Here is a 21,851-nt window from a genome sequence, read left to right on the forward strand (position 1 = left end):
GAACATAGGAGGAGCAAAACAGAGTGGAAGGAAAATAAATGCCCCCAAACTGGGTCTGCTGCTGCTGCTGCTAAGTCGCTTCAGTCGTGTCCGACTCTGTACGACGCCAGAGACAGCAGCCCACCAGGCTCCCCTGTCACTGGGACTCTCCAGGCAAGAACACTGGAGTGGGTTGCCATTTCCTTCTCTCAAAACTGGGTCTAGATGGGGTTTAAGACTAGATTAGTGGCCACAAGGGAGGATGAGAACTGAGCGACTGGATAGTTGTGATGAGGCAAAACATTAAATGTTTCAGATTTCAGAGGCAGCATAGTTTAAGGCTGTGTCTAGAAAATTAGTGACTCTACCAGAGTAGATATAGGAAGTTAAGAGGCCCTCATCTCTTGGCTCACACCTGTTACTAACCTTACGGGGAGGCTAACAGGCTGGTGATCGTGACAAAGAAAAACTGTACAGTCCAGACCTGAGAACTAAAATAAATAAATAAAAAAACACAATAACCCTTCTTGCATCAGCAATGACAAAGGTTCCCTTCTTTGATATACTCTTTCAAAGAAAGTAGAACATGTGTAATACTTCTTAGAAAGATAAAAACTCCCCTTCAAAAAATATGCTTAAAGGAGGTTAACCTGGCATGATGGGAAACATCAATAATCCAGAATGTTCCCTGAGATTTGTGGAAAACTGATTTCTTTTTTTTTTTTTTTATTTTTTTTGTGATGGTTTCACCAGGATTCAGAAAGCTGTAGCAGATCAGACCAGCAGGAAAACTGATTTCTTTATGGACTTACAGGTACTAAAAATATGACAGCATGCGTAGGGGGGAAAGAATGTCAGTCAGATATTTGAGACATTAAACATCTTTAATATTCACAAGACAGGATGATCACTTCAGGTTGCAATGGGTAGGGACTGATTTACAACATTGTTAGAAAGAAAAGGAATACTAACTACAATTATGGAAAAGTAATATGTTTCTCAAACTGATGGGATTGACAGCAATAATAAAGGACATTGTCATGACTAAATAAAGTAAATTTTATGGATCACCAACGGAACCATGTAAAAAACAGATTATTGTAGTTACTGGATCAGAGTAAGTTATTTATTATTCTTTATTATAGCTTGTTTAAAACAAAAATGAATCTCTAAAAGTGATGAATGCTATTCTTTTGAAAGGGAGCAGGTACAGTCTGTGGATCATTTTAGAGAATTTAGGTGACTTACAGGAAGGCAGTAGGCTTGAGCTGGCATTTTGTAGAGTAAAAATCACTCTAGGAGATAATTTCACTAGAACTGGGGATGGGGGGTTTTGAGGTCAGTGAGAATAACCACTCACATCAGTCAAGCAGGTGTTACAAAGGGGACATGAAGGAAAATAAGTCTAGAGACGTTCTTGGTAGGTTAGCCAAAACCAAACCTCAAGAGTGTGGCAGCAGGGTACTCAGTCCTTAAATCAGCACTAAATTAATATGCCAGCAAATTTGGAAAACTCAGCAGTGGCCACAGGACTGGAAAAGGTCAGTTTTCATTCCAATTCCAAAGAAAGGCAATTCCAAAGAATACTCAAACTACCGCACAATTGCACTCATCTCACATGCTAGCAAAGTAGTGCTCAAAATTCTCCAAGCCAGGCTTCAGCAATACATGAACTGTGAACTTCCTGATGTTCAAGCTGGTTTTAGAAAAGGCAGAGGAACCAGAGATCAAATTGCCAACATCCTCTGGATCATCAAAAAAGCAAGAGAGTTCCAGAAAAACATCTACTTCTGCTTTATTGACTATGCCAAAGCCTTTGACTGTGTGGATCACAAGAAACTGTGGAAAATTCTGAGAGAGATGGGAATACCAGACCACTTGACCTGCCTCTTGAGAAATCTGTATGCAGGTCAGGAAGCAGCGGTTAGAACTGGACATGGAACAACAGACTGGTTCCAAATAGGAAAAGGAGTATGTCAAGGCTGTATATTGTCACCCTGCTTATTTAACTTCTATGCAGAGTACATCATAAGAAATGCTGGACTGGAAGAAACACATGCTGGAATCAAGATTGCCGGGAGAAATGTCAATCACCTCAGATATGCAGATGACACCACCCTTATGGCAGAAAGTGAAGAGGAACTAAAAGGCCTCTTGATGAACGTGAAAGTGGAGAGTGAAAAAGTTGGCCTAAAGCTCAACACTCAGAAAACAAAGATCATGTCATCCGGTCCCATCACTTCATGGCAAATAGATGGGAAAACAGTGGAAACAGTGTCAGACTTTATTTTTCTGGGCTCCAAAATCACTGCAGATGATGATTGCAGCAATGAAATTAAAAGACACTTACTCCTTGGAAGAAAAGTTATGACCAACCTAGATAGTATATTCAAAAGCAGAGACATTACTTTGCCGACTAAGGTCTGTCTAGTCAAGGCTATGGTTTTTCCAGTGGTCATGTATGGATGTGAGAGTTGCACTGTGAAGAAGGCTGAGTGCCGAAGAATTGATGCTTTTGAACTGTGATGCTGGAGAAGACTCTTGAGAGTCCCTTGGACTGCAAGGAGATCCAACCAGTCCATTCTGAAGGAGATCAGCCCTGGGATTTCTTTGGAAGGAATGATGCTAAGCTGCAACTCCAGTACTTTGGGCACCTCATGCTAAGAGTTGACTCATTGGAGAAGGCTCTGATGCTGGGAGGGATTGGGGGCAGGAGGAGAAGGGGACGACAGAGGATGAGATGGCTGGATGGCATCACTGACTCGATGAACATGAGTCTGAGTGAACTCCGGGAGTTGATAATGGACAGGGAGACCTGGTGTGCTGCGATTCATGGGGTTGCAAAGAGTCGGACATGACTGAGGGACTGAACTGAACTGAAATTTAATTTTTAGTTTCATCAGAATCTTAGATGATTCTTTTCACAGAGATGAGGTATTTGCCAAAACTCTACCACTAACTACATGCTGCTGAGGATTGATCACAGACTGCTGTATATTATCTAAAGAGACTCAAGCTATACCTCTTCTTTAAGTCAATCTTATGTTCACGTTGAATTTTCATTGTACTGATTTTTTCACATCATTTAGAATGAAACTTATGGAAGCAATTGGTCAGCTAAAGCTGAACAATGTATTTTCTTCTAAGAAGACTTACGTCATAGCTCAGTGAAGCCACGTTCCAGGGCTTGCGGTAGTACGTCAAGGTGTTGCCATCCCAAACACGGTCACAGAGTCCATTGTAGTACTGGTTGTCAAAAGGGGTGCTGAGCGGATCCATGCCTAAGATGTTGATCCTGAGAGTGAACAGAGTAGCGTCAGGCATGGAGATACTGGAGCGAGTGCCAAGCAGCCCTCGGGAACTGAGAGAGGAGAGCTTCAGTTCATTGTGTCCCCACAACCGGTGTGATGGTGTGATAGAGTCAGGAACAGAAGTAAGAACCTGGTCACCTCTACCTGTGTCCGGGTGGGAAGTACACCTTAGGAAGGTCTTATAAACTCTTTTAGGCAATTAGGCCACTGTTGAGACCAATGAAAGAAATTCAATAAGTAGGAAGCAAGGGGCCATCTGGCTGTTAGAGTTGAATTCTCACTGAAGTAACTCTTGGTTAAACTCCCTTGGTGAACTATAAGCCAATGCTACAATATCACCTCTTAAAATTATCTGAGAACAGAGCATCTCGGGGGGAGTATAACATATGCATATGAGTTTTAATCTATGAATCAACATGGGACCTCTTTCTCTCCCCATTCTCTTTAAATTTAAACATTTTCCTCCAGCTGTCTCATTGTCACAAACCTTGTTCCCTCCAGAATTATTTTATTCTTATTACACTTTTCCAAGAGGAACACAAAAATGTCATCATCTGGCAAGGCGTTCTCAAAAGTTCTCCTTTTTTCTCCTAGCAAAATATTGTTATTTGGCAAATTTTAATTCAGAAATAAGAATCTTGTTTAGCCTAAAAAATATTGACTTTGATTTGTAGGCCAAAAATCAATATATGAACAAGAAACAGTTCATTCTTTGTGAAGTGTTAATTGGTGAAACAGTCCTTGCTGTCTAGACTGTATCTGGAATAAATGGCCCCAGGGCAGACAGGCCAAAATAGAGGTTTGCTTCTCATATCCATAATGTAGCTTGGCACAAAAGCATAAATATGCTCTAAGCAAAACTCTAAGCCAAAGCTATTGCTCTGGACCACGTCCCTCAGTCCAATGAGCTGGATTACAAATCTGGATGTTGGTTTCAAGAGCAATTTGTCAAAGGGTTTGGATAGTAAACCCATTGCTAATGCAAGAAAAATAATTGGAAAAGTATCCTATTTCCAATGGGTTAGTTAAAAATAACATCTTTATATAAACAGCACATTCTTAATAAACTTTGAATCTACAAAGAAGATGAACATTATAGCTCAACTTAATGAAAGGCAAGTTAAGGAAATGATTTAGTAATATCTTTCTCAAGGCTGATTGTATAGTTAGAATCAAATCCTTCTCACTATTTGCCCCACCAAAAGTACCTTTCATGAAAAATACTATGGCCCTAAATTTCTAGTAAAGGGCCAAACAGTAGACTTAGTTGAACAAGGAAGAGAGGAAAACAGAAATGCTATATATCTAGTTTACATTCTTAAACATCTTATACTGGATGGGAGATTAGACTTTTGACTTCAGCTTTTCACCCATCCTTGTATTCACAGACGTGAACAATAAATATTTTTTTAAAATATTGCTAAAGTTTCGATACAAATACATAGAATACTGGAAATAAGTGATCTGTGTTTCTTAAACAAGACCTCAAGTATTTTATTCTGTCGTGAACTTGTCTTCCATGTATCTTATTAACAATGACCCTGTACCTCTTTGTATTTAATGAATAATGACATTGAATTGGCTTATAATGATGCAAAGAGTCAACTCATTGGAAAAGACCCTGATGCTGGGAAATATTGAAGACAAAAGAAGAGGGCAGCAGGGGATAAGACGGTTACATAGCATCACCGATTCAATGGACATGAACTTGAACAAACTCTAGGAGATAGTAAAGAACAGAGAAGTCTGGCATGCTGCAGTTCATGGAGTTCACAAAGTTCATGCAGTTCGTAAACAGTAGGCCATGATTTAGCAACTGAACAACATCAATAATGGTGATGTACTCTTGACTGTTGTATCTATGAGTAGAGTAGTGTTTGTAATAAACAATGGATAATATTAAGATAGTTAATATAGTTTTTGATTTCATTAAAATTATATTCAAGGTAGGAGTTGCATACAATCACCAATTTCAAACAATAGTCCAAGGATGAATGTGCATGTACCAAATGGATAGTACAGGTAAGTGATGTACAAAGTTCCCAAGAGAAGGAGGTCCCCATGGCAGGGTTGTAAAAATGGTTTTAGAAGGAGTATCATGCTTTGATTTGAGTTTTGAAGATGGGGTCTAGAGGGCAGAAGGAATGAGTGTACAAAATACTGTAAGTGGAGGGACTGCTCTGGTGGTCCAGTGGCTAAGACTCTGCATTCTCAATGACCAGGGTTTGAACCCTGGTCAGGGAACTAGATTCCACATTCTGCAACTAAGAGCTCTTGTGCCACAACTAAAGATCTCAGAGTGCTGCAACTAAGACCTACTGCAGCCAAGTACATTTAAAATATTAAAAATGTTCTGTAGGTAGAAATATATATAGCATATTTTTGGGTGGTAGTCTTCAGATTTTCTGGTCGTCTAATCTAATAAATCATGCCTCCTTGTACGGTTTTAGTTTGACATCTAAATTGTCTCCTTTTAAGTTTAAGTAGTTGCAAAGGATAAATTGATGAAAGTTAAAGAGGAGAGTGAAAAAGTTGGCATATTAAGAAGCAGAGACATTACTTTGCCAACAAAGGTCTGTCTAGTCAAGGCTATGGTTTTTCCAGTGGTCATGTATGAATGTGAGAGTTGGACTAAAAAGAAAGCTGAGCACCAAAGAACTGATGCTTTTGAACTGTGGTGTTGGAGAAGACTCTTGAGAGTCCCTTGGACTGCAAGGAGATCAAACCAGTCAATCTTAAAGGAAATCAGTCCTAAATATTCATTGGAAGGACTGATGCTGAAGCTGAAACTCCAATATTTTGGCCACTTGATGTGAAGAACTGACTCATTAGAAAAGACCCTGATGGTGGGAAAGATTGAAGGCGGGAGGAGAAGGGGACGATAGAGGATGAGATGTTTGGATGGCATCACCGACTTAATGGACATGAGTTTGAGCAAGCTCTGGGAGTTGGTGACGGACAGGGAAGCTGGTGTGCTGCAGTATAGGGGGTCACGAAGAGTCAGACACGACTGAGCGACTGAACTGAACTAAAGGATAAGTTTCCCAGCATGCTGTAAATATTTACACTTTAAAATATAATTATTGTGCTTCTTTTAAAAATAAATGGCATGTAAATTCTGTAGTGATAGCAGGTATCAAGTAATGACAATGTTTATATTTCTTTAACAGCTGATTGTTTTATGGTATTCCTTTTAATTCTTCTTTTTAAAAAAATAAACTTTATTTCTTAGAGGATTTTTAGGTTCATGGCAAAATGAGTAGATAATAGAGTTCCCATATTCCCCCACCCTCTTTTATGCTTTAATCTATATTTCTATTTCATTTCTGCTATAGAATTTTAACCGAATTAATGGATTTTTTATGCATGGAAGTTTTAATTGATCACTTTTTCACACTTTGCTATACTCAAAAGATATTAATTGAAGTTTTAAAAACATTAAATATTCTTTGATCATAAGGTCTAAGTGTTGAATAAATTCTTCTGGATTGAGTTACCGTTTCTAGTAGTACATTTAAACATATTAAAATTTAGCAATATTTAATAAACATAAAATTTTTATTGGAAAAGCATCTCTCAGTGAAATGAATGGGGCTTCTTTTTAATTAATTGATTAGTTACTATACCCATGTTAGAATATTACTTACTGCTAGAAAAAACATAGGGCTCAGTATTGACTTTTCATTTTTATAGATGTAACTGCTGAGAAACTTTATGCACATAAGTAAGTAGATAAGAATAGAAGGAATTATGTCATAGCAATGTCACTCAATTCCTCGATCTTCTGAGTTTTATGCCAAAAAAAGAACACATACTAGTCTTTAGTTAAATGTTATTTTTATAGTCCATTACCTTAAAATTGATTAGGACATCTTTAAATGCTGTTGGTAAAAAGAATTGGAGACCACTTGACTTATAAGGCCTTAGAGTCCAAGTACAACTGAGTACAAAACTTGGAATTGTTTCTTGGTTTTTCTGTCTCATAGGGAAATATGAGATGGGTGAGGGATGTACTCTTCTTTTGGGAAGTGGGAGTTAGATTGTGAAAGAAGAGGTGAGACAGGAGAGTGGGTTTGGCAACTGAATGGATGATCCTGAATCTTCAAGCTTATCAGTTAAAAATCTGTATGTAAGGAATCGAAGATTTATTATTAGTTACATTAGTTAAGTAACTAATAGTTGGGGAAACTGTTATTGTAAAACTCACCTATCTCCCCACTGAAAAGTCTTTTTGCACCCCACAGTGAAGGGTTTTGTTCTATGGAACAGCAAATTGCCCAGTTGGCTGGATCCATTTGGAAAGTTACAATGAAGCTGATCCACAGACTAAAGGACCACTAAGGAAGAAATGTTTCAAAACTTTTGACTTGGTTCCATCACTACAGAGACAGCCAGTCTAGTCTAGAATGAGCCAATTTTTTTTCTGCCAAGAAACATGAAAACTTCTCATGGATGGAATGTCATCGCTTGGGAAATAAAAAGCATGTGTTCTTTGGCAGCACTTGGAGATGGCTGTTTTTACACCTGCACCTAAAACCCAAGGCAATTCCAATTTACCAGGTGAGCCGAAGAGCAGGCTCCCTCCACAGAAGTGGTGTTATGCTTAGATCACACACAGAAGTGACTCCTTGTGTATAGGACATCATTTACAGCTGGTATGGATTTTTTTTTTCTCCAATGGCTGCAAGATGGGTTGGGGATTTCCCTTAAACTCTTCTGAAGAATCTCAGATACCAAGAGGCTGAAATATTTGTGATACAAGTGAATTTTCCTGGCATTAGAATTTAAGTGAGAGTCCTTCAAATGAAAACAACTATAAATTTAATTAATTTATGAGTACTTGTGACTTTCATGTATAAAAGAATCTGACTGTATATGACTGATATTACTTGGTGAGGTTTTCCAAACTGGAGAGTTTATAAGCATGTAGCTATGATCAGTTTGTTTATTCCTATTATCTCTATTTCAGTATAGTCCCATAACCACATATAAGCATAATGGAGATATATAGTATTGACACATAAATATGTAACATCAATGGTATTGAAGAATATCATGATTACTGATATAACAGCATGCTATTTTGAAATTGATTGTTAAATATTAATTACTGATTTATACTACTCTCTATAGTGTTAATTCAAATATTTGGGTAATAAATAACTACTTAAGGAGTTTCATTTTCTAAGATTAGTTATGCTTTGAAGTTAGGGAGTTGACTTATGGGCTTTGTAGTGATGTGGGAGGAATGATGTGGGTAGTGATGGGAATGTGGGAAGAAAGGGTTAGGTGACATGATGAAAAAAAACCATAGTTTTCTATCGGTCAGGGAAACTTGGGTTTTAGTTCTGCTAGCAACTAATATCAGAGAAGGCAATGGCAACCCTCTCCAGTACTCTTGCCTGGCAAATCCCATGGGCGGAGGAGCCTGGTGGGCTGCAGTCCATGGGGTCACACAGAGTCGGACACGACTGAGCGACTTCACTTTCCCTTTTCACTTTCATGCATTGGAGACAGAAATAGCAACTCACTCCAGTGTTCTTGCCTGGAGAATCCCAGGGACGGGGGAGCCTGGGGGGCTGCTGTCTATGGAGTCACACAGAGTCAGACACGACTGAAGCGACTTAGCAGCAGCAGCAACTAACATGCCAAAAGGCCTTGTTTATTTTACTTAGTTCTTATCTATAAAGTGAATATAACGCCGCCCCTAACTATCTCACAGGATTTTTATGAATAGCTAAGAGAGGGAATGCGCAAAAAGATTTGGAAAAATTTAAAGTATTATGCTCATCACCAGCCCTGATCAAGGTAAGGCAGGAGGTATTTAAGGAGTCTTGGCTGCTCTCTGGGATGCCTCATTGGGAAACTCCCTGGCAGATACCACAGAATGAATTTTCTCTTTGTGTACAAAAGAAACCTATAGATTGCAAATGATTGTTTTTCAGCCAAGAGGGCTACGATTTCTGTATCCTTTCCCTAGAAAATCAGATGTAGATTTGCATCAGGTGAGAATCCGTAACACAAGTAATGCCCTGCTTGGAGCCTGTTTGTTTAGTTCAGAGAGAAAACTTTCTTAGATTCCACATAAAGCAATAATTGTATGGAAATGAGTGAAACTTCAGCTCTGTAATGAGAAGCAGAGTCTCAACACCAGCCTCACAAGGCATCAGAACTACTCCCGCTGATCTTTACCTCTTGGGCCAACTCCAGAATGCTGGGACCCCCTGAGAACTTATACCCAGGCAGAGATCCAAGAAAAGTTCCAAAAGAACTTTTCCAGTCTTCCTGGGCATTCAAATATTTGAATCGAATTACCATACCTAATACTGGCAATTCAACTTCAAAAGTTAATGTGTCGTTTCAGTCTTGCTATCATCTTCCACAGGTTGATAACCAAGGGGTCTCCTCTCCTATTGACCTCAGAAGTAATCACCTATTATTCTGATAGTCTAATCTATTCCATAGACACCTACTGAAGCCAGGTAGTTTGTCCAAATTATCTTGAGATGCTGATTCAGCACTTAACTTCTTTCAAGCTCAAATGTAATGTAGATAGAATACAGACCCAGAGGCCACTCTTTGTACTGGTTCAAACCATCTACCACTCCAGCATGGCAAGAGAGGTGGGGATCATTTTCACTCATCCTCATCTGCAAGTATAAACGGGAGTACAGACCCATATCCTGCCGTCCGTCCCAGCTCTGACTCTTCTACCACTCTGTTGCGGCAAGGGGGACGAGGATCACGTTCACAGTTATCCTCATCTGAAAAGTCTCCGCAGTCATTGTCATCATTACACAGAAGTCGATTCTTTATGCATCTGCCTGCAATCAAAATCAGGAAAGACAGAAAGACACTGTGTATCTCATGCCAATTTTATTTCTTTCTGAAGTTATCAAACATCCTTTAAAGTTAGAGAGGAGTGATCACACATTATATTTGGATTGTTTTGTATCCACACTTGGAAGTATGAGGGTCAGGAAGCACGTTTCCTTCTTTTTGCTTATAAAGGCACACAGAAACCCATACCAGGCCATGGGAGGATTACCTGTACCACACTGAAAATCGTTGCCACAGTCATCCTCGGGGTCTTCGCAAGCCTCTGTGGGTACACACTGCCGTCGGTCTCCCACAGCGTCCACACACCTTCGCCCATTAAACTGTCCAAAGATCTCAATGCTCCTTGAACGAAACTGCACAGAAACAGCTGGAAATGTTAGCGTTTCTAAGGCCAAAAAGGGCTTCTGATCTAAAACTGCATCCACACCACTGCAGACCTCTAACCACCAGTGAGTCAAAGGTTTTAAGATGGAAGCCTGAAACATAGTCCCTGACCTCTCTTGAAGGAACACCTCGTGGTTGGCAGGCTCTTGTATAGAATATGGTTCCTCGTGACATTTGTTCAGCCAACTGTGCAGCATTCAGGTTTCCCAGTAAGGTTAGCCTAATCCATTTAGATATTTTCCTTTCATTCTGAGTTCAGAACACAGCTGGTGGTGGTGGGGTGGGGAGATGAGACTCCTACCTCTTTGTCATTTTCCTGGCAATACAGTTGCCATCTGGGGACACCAGTGGGGAATGGCAAAGAATACTTACCATCTGTTTGAGGCAAGGGTCACATTTCGACCACTCACTCCAGGAACTCATTCTGCAGTCTATGGGAAATGGTGTGCCGTCTCTTTCTTCCTTGTCGTAACTAAGATAATAAAACATACCTGTTAATAATGACCATTATGCGTGCTTGTTTCCAAGAAGTCTTCACAAACCAGATTAATTTATTTACTTCTTTTTCTCTTTTGAACCTCAGTACTTATCCTTTTACTCCATCTCTCGTTTGACACTTGATCACATGCTGTATTGTATTTTCAACTCAACTTTTTTGTTTAATCCTTGTATTGCATTATAATTGAACCTTCAGCCTAAGGTGAAGAAAACTAGTAAGTCATCCAGCTCAGGAATTTCTCACTGATTAGTCTTATTTTTTCAAATAGTGTACAGACTCACTGAAGCTAGGAACAATCGTTCACTCTGCGCCCCTCAGAGAGTCTGGCAAAACTTCAAGTTGCCCTATTTCCTTGCACGTTTAAGCCAGTCCACCCAGCCATTCCTGTGGCAAGCACTTCATAAATCAAGCTTTCCCACCCCTGCGATTTGTATGTCCTGAACTTACAGCATCACACTCCATGTCAGGACTCATTCCTCATCCTTTTTGAATTTCAGTGTATACTTTTTGGCACTTTTAACCTTCCCTCTCACCCCTAGCTGTGCTTTTCTGGCTTTGAACTTTTCTTTCTGTCTTGGTTCACCATTCCAGGCTCTCCCAGTTGAAGCATCACCTTGAATTACCGTCTTATTCAATGGCCGAAAGAAAACCAAGAACAGAAGGTATGAAACAAGAATCCTATAAACTTCCTGCCCCATTTTCCTGAAGTGGCACCTGTCCTTTTCATAATGCAGCTTTTAATTTTTATTTTGGAGGGATGGTAAGGCCAATCCCTCCTCCAAAGCTCTAGTTGTCAGCATCTCTTTGAGCCTTAACTGAGTATTTCCTCCATTAAAAACTCTCCTTCACTACCAGCTCCTTTCCATTTGTAGTAGAATGTATTCAAGTCCTTGACATTAAATGTAAACAAATGAGTGAACAAATAGAACACTCTTTCTGAACCTTACTTTTTATTCCAGCTACTCTCACTTCCCCCCGGCCTTCGCAATGACACTTTAAGCAATTCCTAGAGATATATTTCTGTTTCTCTCTGTTCCAAAATAATAATACGTCTCAGTTCCTCCTTTTAACTACCTCCCAAATTCTCTCATTTTTTGGTGGCCAGCTTTCTGGAAAAAGTAGTTTGCACTCTGGTATTGGAAGAAAAGCTATGACCAACCTAGATAGCATATTCAAAAGCAGAGACATTACTTTGCTGACTAAGGTCCGTCTAGTCAAGGCTATGGTTTTTCCTGTGGTCATGTATGGATGTGAGAGTTGGAATGTGAAGAAGGCTGAGCGCCAAAGAATTAATGCTTTTGAAGTGTGGTTTTGGAGAAGACTTTTGAGAGTCCCTTGGACTGCAAGGAGATCCAACCAGTCCATTCTGAAGGAGATCAACCCTGGGATTTCTTTGGAAGGAATGATGCTAAAGCTGAAACTCCAGTACTTTTGGCCACCTCATGCAAAGAGTTGACTCATTGGAAAAGACTCTGATGCTGGGAGAGATTGGGGGCAGGAGGAGAAGGGGACGACAGAGGATGAGATGGCTGGATGGCATCACTGACTCGATGGACGTGAGTCTGAGTGAACTCTGGGAGTTGGTAATGGACAGGGGGGCCTGGCATGCTGCAATTCATGGGATCGCAGAGTCGGACACGACTGAGCGACTGAACTGAACTAACTATTTTGTTCCTTACCTTCCAATCACAGCTCAACTCTCCTGTACTAAGGTCATTGCTTTTGCCAAAGTCGACAGTGACTCCAAGAGGCCTTCTCCCTTGGTCCCCTTTAGTCCTTACCTCACTGACCACTTCACAGCCATCAGTGAGGTTGACCACTCTTGCTCTTTAAGATAGTCTCTTTCCTTGGACTGAATGACACCAGGCCCCTTTCATTGATTTTTTTCCCCTTTGTCCTTTGCTCTTACTCTCCTGGGCAGATTCCTTGTCTTTTGGCAGTCTCAGAAATGCTGTTTTTTCTCAAGTTGCTGTCCTTGGATTTCTTTTTCTCTCTACATTTTCCCCAAGGGTTTGGTGTCCATGTTTATGTAAGGACACCCAGAGATAAGTCTGCAGCCCAGAAATCTCTTCTGAATTTTAAACCCTTGGATATAACCCCTAATTGGAGATCTACATGTGAATGTATTCATGGCTCGTGAACTTAAGAGTGTGTGTTTTCTATGTGTCCAACTCTTTGTGACCCCGTGGACTGTAGCCCACCAGGCTCTTCTGTCCATGGGATTCTCCAGGCAAGAATACTGGAGTGGATTGCCATGCCCTTCTCCAGGGGATCTTCCCTACCCAGGGATCCAACCCAGGTCTCCTGCATTGCAAGCAGATTTTTACCGTCTGAGCTACAGAGAAGATTCCATGAACTTAATGTTTCTCCAAACAAACCCAGTACTTCTTCTCTCAAGGTTGTTCCTCCTGTATTTATTGCCTTGGTAAACAGTGTCTCCATTTGTGCAATCACCCTAACCAGAGACTACAGTGGTATTTGTGTTATCGAACCTCATCCCCCAAATAGAATCAACCACTAAAACATTTTCTTTATCACTGTAAATGACTCTCAAATCCTTCTACCCTTCATCTTTTCCAGACATTTCTCTGGTCTACAAAAACATTTTATCTCTCCTAGATGACAGCAATTTCTTTCTAATCTGGTTTCCAGAAACCATCTGTAAAGAAATTTTTAAAATGCAAAGCTGATTTTTCATTCCCCTACTGAAACTCTTCAGTAGTTTCTCTCTGTTTTGAAAATAAAGTCTGAATTTCTTGACATAATACGGTAGGCAGAGTAACAACCCCTAAAGACATCTGTGTCTTAATCCCCAGAATCAGTGAATATGTTACTTCACAAAGATACTCTGAGCATGCGATTAAGAGGAGATTATTCTCTATTTAATCTGGATGAGCCCATTCCAATCATGTGAGCTCTTAAAAGCAGAAGAGTGGTTCAGAGAGATATGCAGTCTGAGTGGCAGGAAAAATTCAAAGCATGAAGAATGACTCCACCCACTGTTGCTGGGTCTGAAGATAGGAGTTTCACTAAGGAATGCAGGCAGCCCCTGGAAGCTGGAAGATGCAGGGAAATAGATTCTCCCCTAGAGCCTCTAGAGAGGATTCTAGCCCCACCAGAGCCTTGATTTTAGCCCAGTGAGACCCGATTCAGACGTCTGACCTATACAACTGCAAGATAATAAATCTGTGTTGTTTTAAGCCACTAATATGTGATCATTTGCTATAATTGTAATAGGAAACTAAGACATGTAGTTTGGAGCACTCTACATGGCCCATCTTCTAAGTCTTCAACTCCACTTTTCCCTCTAGCCACACTGAACTGGAAAGGCCCAAGATAAGCACATTTTCTCACATCTTTAGGCTTTTAAATCTACTGTTTCCTATTCACCGAACTGATCTTATTTTCAACATAGATTTTTTCCTCAGAGAACTTCCCCTAACTCTTCATGTAATTTACTTTTTCATGTACATATTCTTATAGCATCTTGTTCTTCCCTATATAAGTGTCATAAGTGCCTTGCAATGACATATTTCATTTAATCAATTTATCTATTCACTTTTTTATTCATTCATCAAATATTTATTGTCAACTATTTGCTAGGCTTTAAGGATACAATGGTATCCAAAACAACCAAACAAAATAAAACAGAAACCATGATCCTCCAACTAACAGAACTTATGTCCTAGATAAAAACATCAGTGAGCTAAGGAAATTCTCAGTCTTGCTCAGCTTGCATATCAAGTGTCTGGAACATAATGGGTACTCAGCAGATGTTTTATGAATGAATAAATGAATAAGCACATGAAAAAGAAGAAAGTTCTTGATCTTTGGTCTAGGACAGACTCAGGTCTGTGTTTCTCTAGGCTCTGATCTCCTGGTGAACCACTTATATTATATTCTTACAAGACTTGCTTGTCATTCAGCAACCTTCATGACTGAAGATACCATTTTTGTAAGTCTGACCTTTGCCTATATCATTCAGAAAATCAGGACACTTGATAAGCTTCAGTCTTCTAAAAGTACAGGTTAAAAACATTTAAGACAAGCTGCCAAAACTCCTTAAAGAACCTGATTTCATGGAAGTTTGAATATTTACATCTATTTAAGACCACATGGCTGAAAAATTCTCTGAGAGAACTTTTCCATTAAACTAAATCCTCGTCTGGAACTGACCAGCCCTAATCAAGAGGCAATGGTGGATGACCTTTATGACCTAGAGAAACAGGAAGGTCTCACTACTGATTGCATATCACAATCCTCCAATAGTGAAAATAGGAATTGTAAAATTATAACCCCCCATTCCACACTAATTAAATCAAGCTTTCTAAGGATGGGCTTCAGGCACCAATGTTTTTTAAAAGTATCCCAGATTACTCTCACATTCACATGAAGTTGAGAAAAACAGCTTGGCACGATCTGGTGGATATCTATGAAATCTGGGATGTAAGGGGGTGTCCATTGCACTGCATAATTCAAACTTGAGATCACTACTGACCTGAGTCACTGCACTGGTTTATCACTGGTTTTAGGAATCACTCTAGGCTTTACCTATGAATGTACTTATGGATCTTTGTAATCTACAAATCTAGCCTTTCTAGTATTAGTTAGGCCTGCTGCCTTCAACTGGATTATTTGTTTCTGTCTTTTTTTTTTGTATTTATCACTTACTTAGAATATCATGTTAGCATTTTGTTTCAGTGTCTTCCCCAAAGAGATTAATTCCTTGGTTTTAGAAATAACACCCTAAATATACCAGTGGTATGACACATTATGTACCCAATATGTCAGCAAATCTGGAAGACCCAGCAGTGGCCACAGTATGGAAAAGGTCAATCTCCATCCTAATTCCTAAGAAGGGTAGTACTAAAGAATGTTCTAACTATTGGACAATTGCACTCATTTTCCATGCTAGCAAGGTCACGCTTAAAATATGGCATGCTAGGCTTCAGCATTATGTGACCCAAGAACTTCCAGATGTCCAAACTGGGTTTAGAAAAGGCAGAGGAACCAGAGGATCAAGTTGCCACATTTGCTGGATCATAGAGAAAGCAAGGGAATTCTAGAAAAACATCCATCTCTTTTTCATCCACTATGCTAAAGTTTTTGACTGTGTGGATCATAACAAATGGTGGAAAGCTCTTAAAGAGATGGGAATACCAGACCATCTTACCTGTCTCCTGAGAAACCTGTATGTGGGTCAAGAAGCAACAGTTAGAACCCTGTGTGGAACAAGTGATTGGTTCAAGATTGAGAAAGCAGTACAACAGGGCTGTCTGCTGTCACCCTGTTTGTTTAACCTATATGATGAGCACATCATGAGAAATGCCGGGCTGGATGAGTTACAAGCTGGAAACAAGATAGGTGGGAGAAACATCAACAATCTCAGATATGTGGATGATACCACTTTAATGGCAGAAATTGAAGAGGCACTAAAGAGCCTCTCGATGAGGGTGAAGGAGGAGAGTGAAAGAGTCAGCTTAAAACTAAATATTGAGAAAACTAAGATCATGGCATCCAGCCCTACTACTTCACGGCAAATAGAAGGGGGGGAGGTGGAAGTTGTGACAAATTTCCTCTTCTTGGGCTCTAAAATCACTGCAGATGGTGACTGGAGCCATGAAATCAAAGGCTGTTGCTTCTTGACAGGAAAGCTATGATAGACCTAGATGGTGTGTTGAAAAGCAGAGACATTATTCTGCTGACAAATGTCCATATAGTCAAGGCTATGGTCTTCCCAGTGGTCATGTACAGTTGTGAGAGCTGTACGGTAAAGAAGGCGGAGTGCAGAATTGATGCCTTCAAACTGTGGTGCTGGAGAAGACTCCTGAAAGTCCCTTGGGCAGAAAGGAGACCAAACCAGTCAATCTGAAGGGAAATCAACCCTGAATACTTTGTTGGAAGGGCTGATGCTGAAGCTGAAGCTCCAGTATTTTGGTCATCTGATGTGAACAGCTGACTCATTGGAAAAGTCCCTGAAACATTGAGGGCAGAAGGAGAAGAAGGCATCAGAGGATGAGATGGCTGGATGGCATCACGGATAAAATGGACAAGAACTTGGGCAAACTTCAGAGGATGGTGAGGGACAGGGAGGCCTGGCGTGCTGCAATCCACGGGGCACAAAGAGTTGGACACAAGTGGGAGACTGAACAACCTGTCACCTTACTCTTTCTCACCTGCTGTTGAGACCAGCTTCAGTGAGGAACTCGTTCGGAGAGTATGGTACAGACTTGGGGATTATGAATGGAAAGTAAAACTCACTGCAAATACTGTAGAGTGACTTACAGTCCTTTGTTTGGCAATCCTAGAGTGCAGTCAGTACTGGGGACCAACCAGAAAGACTGTTCATGATGTCACACATCAGTGACTAGGACCCTGCTCCCGTGATGCTAGCATTGACTATAGAAGTTTCTCTAACATCCTTCACGTTACTAGTAGCCCCGCATTAACAATGTTCACACTAATTGACGCACACTTTGGACTTAGAACAGAGCACCAGGTGTTTGCCTTTGATCTTTTATTGCCCTCCTAGACCGTGATTTCAATTCATCCTCTGAATGATCCAACCCGGTCCCATGGGTAGGTCTTCACAGATCCCACTCGCCTCAGAAGGACTTACACTCCTCTAAATGTCAAGCTCAGTGTATTTTTTTGTTTGCTAGGACTGCCATAACAAAGTACACAGGCTTAAACAACAGAAATGTATAGGTGTCAGCATAAAATGTATAGGTGTCTGTATAAATGTTGAATTCTTCTGAGGCCTCTCTCCTTGCTTTGTAGGTAAGGACACCAATTATAGTGGATTAGGGCCTGCCCTAACAACCCCCCAATGCAGTTACATTCTGAAGTACTGGGAGTTAGAATCTCAGCATATAAATTTTGGAGGGACACAATTCAGCCCATAACACTTAATAAAAGTTTTTTGATTAAGCAGTGTTTTATGTTTTCCACTATTTTTTTTAGACCATTTCCAAAGCTTATTTTCTCAAAAAAAAAAAAAAAAAAAAACCCCACCACCAAAAACCTTTGTTTTACCACTGAGGGTAAATTCTACAGGTGTTATCAGTTATATTTTACAGACAGGAACCTAAAAACAGAAAATTATTCTGCTTATTCAAAGTTTGACAGTTAGTAGCAAAACTGGGTTAAGAATCTCTGTCTCGCCACTCTTTCCTGCTGTTATTTAATTGCTAAGTCATGTCCAGCTCTTTTGTGACCCTATGGACTATAGCTCCCCAGGCTCCTCTGTCTCTGAGATTCTCTAGGCAAGAATACTGGAGTGGGTTGCCATTTCCTTCTCCAGGGGATTTTCCCCACCCAGGGATCCAAGCCTCGTCTCCTGCATTGGCAAGTGTATTCTTTGCCACTGAGCCTCAGCTACACTTTCACTTCCTCTCTTATGCTATCTTTTCTCCCCACCTCAAATCCTCTTTGAAATAATCTAAAGAGTCATAGTTTATTCCATAGTTTATGGATGTAAGTCTGATGATTGTTAGACATTTAGAGATACATTAATAAGAATATATTTAATTTTTAAATATAGCAGCTCTAGGTAAAGATCAGCAATTAGGCAATCTAGTTCTTGCCTGGATGTATTTTTAAAGCTTATATTCAGGTTAGCCATGAAGTTCACACCCAAATGAATTTTTTGGCCAACCCAATATATAAATGTTGTCAAACTGAACAAAACTGAAAATTACTGAAAAGTGTGTGAACACCTGAATGTTTTGCCTTCATGCACCAGATACCTGGATATTTAGAGGCAAAATAAAGATAGGGTTGAGGGAATTATTAGGAGGAAAAAACAGATTATGCAAGAGGAATGTGTTATTGAAATAAAAGCACTCCATAAATATTAAGAAAGAAGGTGAGTAATCTTGGATAGCTCCTTTTGTGCCCAGTACCCCCTCCCCAGACCCTTAGACAGACAATCTTTTGTAGCACAAAGACTGTGTCTGTACAAAGTCTACCACCTGCCTTTCACCCTGCTGAGCTATTAGGCTGAGTGGAGAAGTATTAATAATGCATTTTCCAGATTCTTAGATGAAATGTGTTTATCAAGTAAAGCCTGCTTCCAAGTGTTTCAATCTCAGCTTGAAAGTCATTTCCTAGATCAAAGAGATGTACATTAACTTGGCAGGGGGTCTAAATCTGGACCAGAAATGCATTAAATGAAGAGCCACTGATGTACACCTGGTTGCATCTCCCTGCCATGAAGAGAGGTTTCCAGCTTCAGAAAACAAAAACCTCAGGAAAGTAGTTCACACCCCAGGACACTTTGTGGTGGGCCCAGGCAAGAAAACGCCTGCTGTAGCAAGGAATCCTTTTGTCAATAAATAAGACAATGTGGCTCCTTTGAGTGAAGAAATATAAACTAACAGGACTGCATTCTTAACCCATGGATCCTCCCGCTTGTTTATTTCCTGTGGTTCATCAGGTTGAAGAAAAAAATATAACAGCAGTGGTCACTACTCGGAAATTTTAGGTCATCTCCTGGTTTCCCAAGTCTTAGTTAAGAGCTTCTCTCATGTACTCCCAATGAGCCAATATTCAGCAATATTTATGGAGGATCTGCTCTGTGTCAGGAATTGTCCTGGAGACTGGGGCCACGAGATAACATCTTGACCATCATGGAGCCTATGTTCCAGTGGGTGAGATACAATAAAAGAGTATCCTAAAAATGCAATATGCAGTATAAGAGATATGAGCTGTGAAGGAAAATAAACCAGGGTAAGAGGACAAAAAGTGCCATCGGCTGGGGTGGAGGTGGGGGTTTCTTGCAGAGGGTGGTGACTGAACCCTCTCAGAGAAGGTGTGCGTGTGTGCTCAGCCACTCCGTCATGTCTGACTCTTTGTGACTCCGTGGACTGGAGCCTGCCAGGCTCCTCTGTCCATGGTGGTGCTTTACAAATGCGTTCACAATTTTTTTCATGTTAAGACTATCAAAGATGGGATCTATGTGACCCCTTTTGAAGCTGGTGGTGTCTTTGTCAATGCCTTTGATAAGTAGAACACAGGGGAAGTGAGCCTGTATGACTTAAGGCTAGGTTGGAGAAGGCAATGGCACCCCACTCCAGTACTCTTGCCTGGAAAATCCCATGGACGGAGGAGCCTGGTAGGCTGCAGTCCATGGGGTCGCTGAGGGTTGGACATGACTGAGCGACTTCACTTTCACTTTTCACTGTCATGTATTGGAGAAGGAAATGGCAACCCACTCCCGTGTTCTTGCCGGGAGAATCTCAGGGATGGGGGAGCCTGGTGGGCTGCCGTCTATGGGGTCACACAGAGTCGGACACGACTGAAGCGACTTAGCAGCAGCAGCAGCAGAGAAGCCCATGCAAGGTCTGCTGGTTTATCTAAAGACACTGGCCCTAGGAGCCTTTTTACCAATATGTATGAGGCCAGCTAGCCTAAGCCCACCATGTGGAAAGTACACACATACGTGTGTACACACACACACACACACAAGATTTCTAAGGAGAATCAATTGCTCCAGTCCCCCAGCTGCTTGGGTCTTCTCAGCTCAAGTAACAAACATGAGTGAAGTTGTCATGATGACCTCAGCCCCAGCCACATTTGCCTACATCCATATGAGAGATCCACAACAACCACTCAACTGAGCCACATCAACACCGAATTCGAGTCAAAGAAATAATTGGTATTGTTTTAAGCTCCTGTTTTGTAATGATTTGTTACACAGTAAAGAAAAAAAATGATACCAGGAGCTGCTATTTGTTTTGATACCTGAATGAATTCAGAGAGAAAGTATGTGAGGGTCTGGAAGAAGAGTGTTCTGTGCTAAAGGAGTAAGTGCAAAGGGCCTGAGATGGCATGTTGGAGGTACAGCCTATGGAACAGAGTGACCACAAAGGAGAGTGAGATGCATCTGGAGAAACAGGCAGGAGCCACTCATGGCTTGTTGGCTGTGACGAGGAGGTTGCATTTGATCCTCAGCTTTTTGGGAATCCTTAGAGGAATATGATAACAGTAGCAACACTGAGATTTGTGTTTTCAAAAGATTCCCTGGTTGTTGGATGGGTAGTTGACTACTGCCGAGTGGACAAGAGTGGATGCAGGGCAGAAAGGATAGTGATTTGAGCTAGTGTGGTCACAGTAGAGACAGTGAGAACTGGGCAGATTTGAGGCATATTTTAAAGGTAATACCAACCAGACATACAGTTACATTGCATGTAGCAATGACCCTAATAGAGGAATCAAGTACGGTTCCCAGGTTTTGACTTAGTAACTTGGTGAGTAGGGCTTCCCAGGTGGCACAGATGTAAAGACTCCACCTGCCAATGCAGGAGACACAAGAGATGAAAGTTCGATCCCTGGGTTGGGAAGGTCCCTTAGAGTAGGAAATGGCAGCCCACTTCAATATTCTTGCCTGGAAAATTCCATGGACAGAGGAGCCTGGGGGGCTATAGTCCATGAGGTCGCAAAGAGCAGGACATGATTGAGTGACTGAGCTCACACAACACAGACAACATGACTCGATGAGTAGTGGTGCAGGTTGGGTGGGGGTGGGAGGAGAAATCAGTAAGTCTGTTCTGGACATGTTTAGTTTGGGGTGCTTGTGATATTTTCAAGAAGAGATGTTGACTAAGTAATTGGACATTGGTGTTGGGACCTAACAAACGCCATGATAGGCTTCAGGGACTAAGGTAGGACTCACGGGAAAAGCTGAGTCATTGCCTAGTGAGGTCATCCCCGCAGATGCCAGGACTTGTCTAATCAGCATACTCCCCGTAACCTGGTTTGAGTTTATCAGGACGTAAAAGACATCCCCCTGCAGCCAATAGTCAATTAGTAAATACCAGGAAACCCCTGCAGCCAAT

General features: G+C 40.9%; 1 protein-coding gene across 2 annotated transcripts in view; it reads right to left on the reverse strand.

The window, feature by feature from the left end:
* C9 (complement C9) overlaps positions 1 to 21,851 on the reverse strand; it is a 61,436-nt gene that overhangs the window by 34,111 nt on the left and 5,474 nt on the right. The window contains exons 2-5 of one of the 2 annotated variants that reach the window (XM_040262795.1): positions 10,887 to 10,986; positions 10,339 to 10,483; positions 9,967 to 10,114; positions 3,136 to 3,274 (exon numbers count right to left, since the gene is read on the reverse strand). In XM_040262795.1, coding sequence (XP_040118729.1) covers positions 3,136 to 3,274; positions 9,967 to 10,114; positions 10,339 to 10,483; positions 10,887 to 10,986 — 532 coding nt within the window. Of the gene's footprint in view, positions 1 to 3,135; positions 3,275 to 9,966; positions 10,115 to 10,338; positions 10,727 to 10,886; positions 10,987 to 21,851 lie in introns of those variants that run through there. The other variant, XM_040262794.1, reaches the window with a different exon arrangement.

This window comes from Oryx dammah, unplaced genomic scaffold (genome assembly GCF_014754425.2).
Source record: "Oryx dammah isolate SB20612 unplaced genomic scaffold, SCBI_Odam_1.1 HiC_scaffold_20, whole genome shotgun sequence".
NCBI lineage: Eukaryota > Metazoa > Chordata > Mammalia > Artiodactyla > Bovidae > Oryx > Oryx dammah.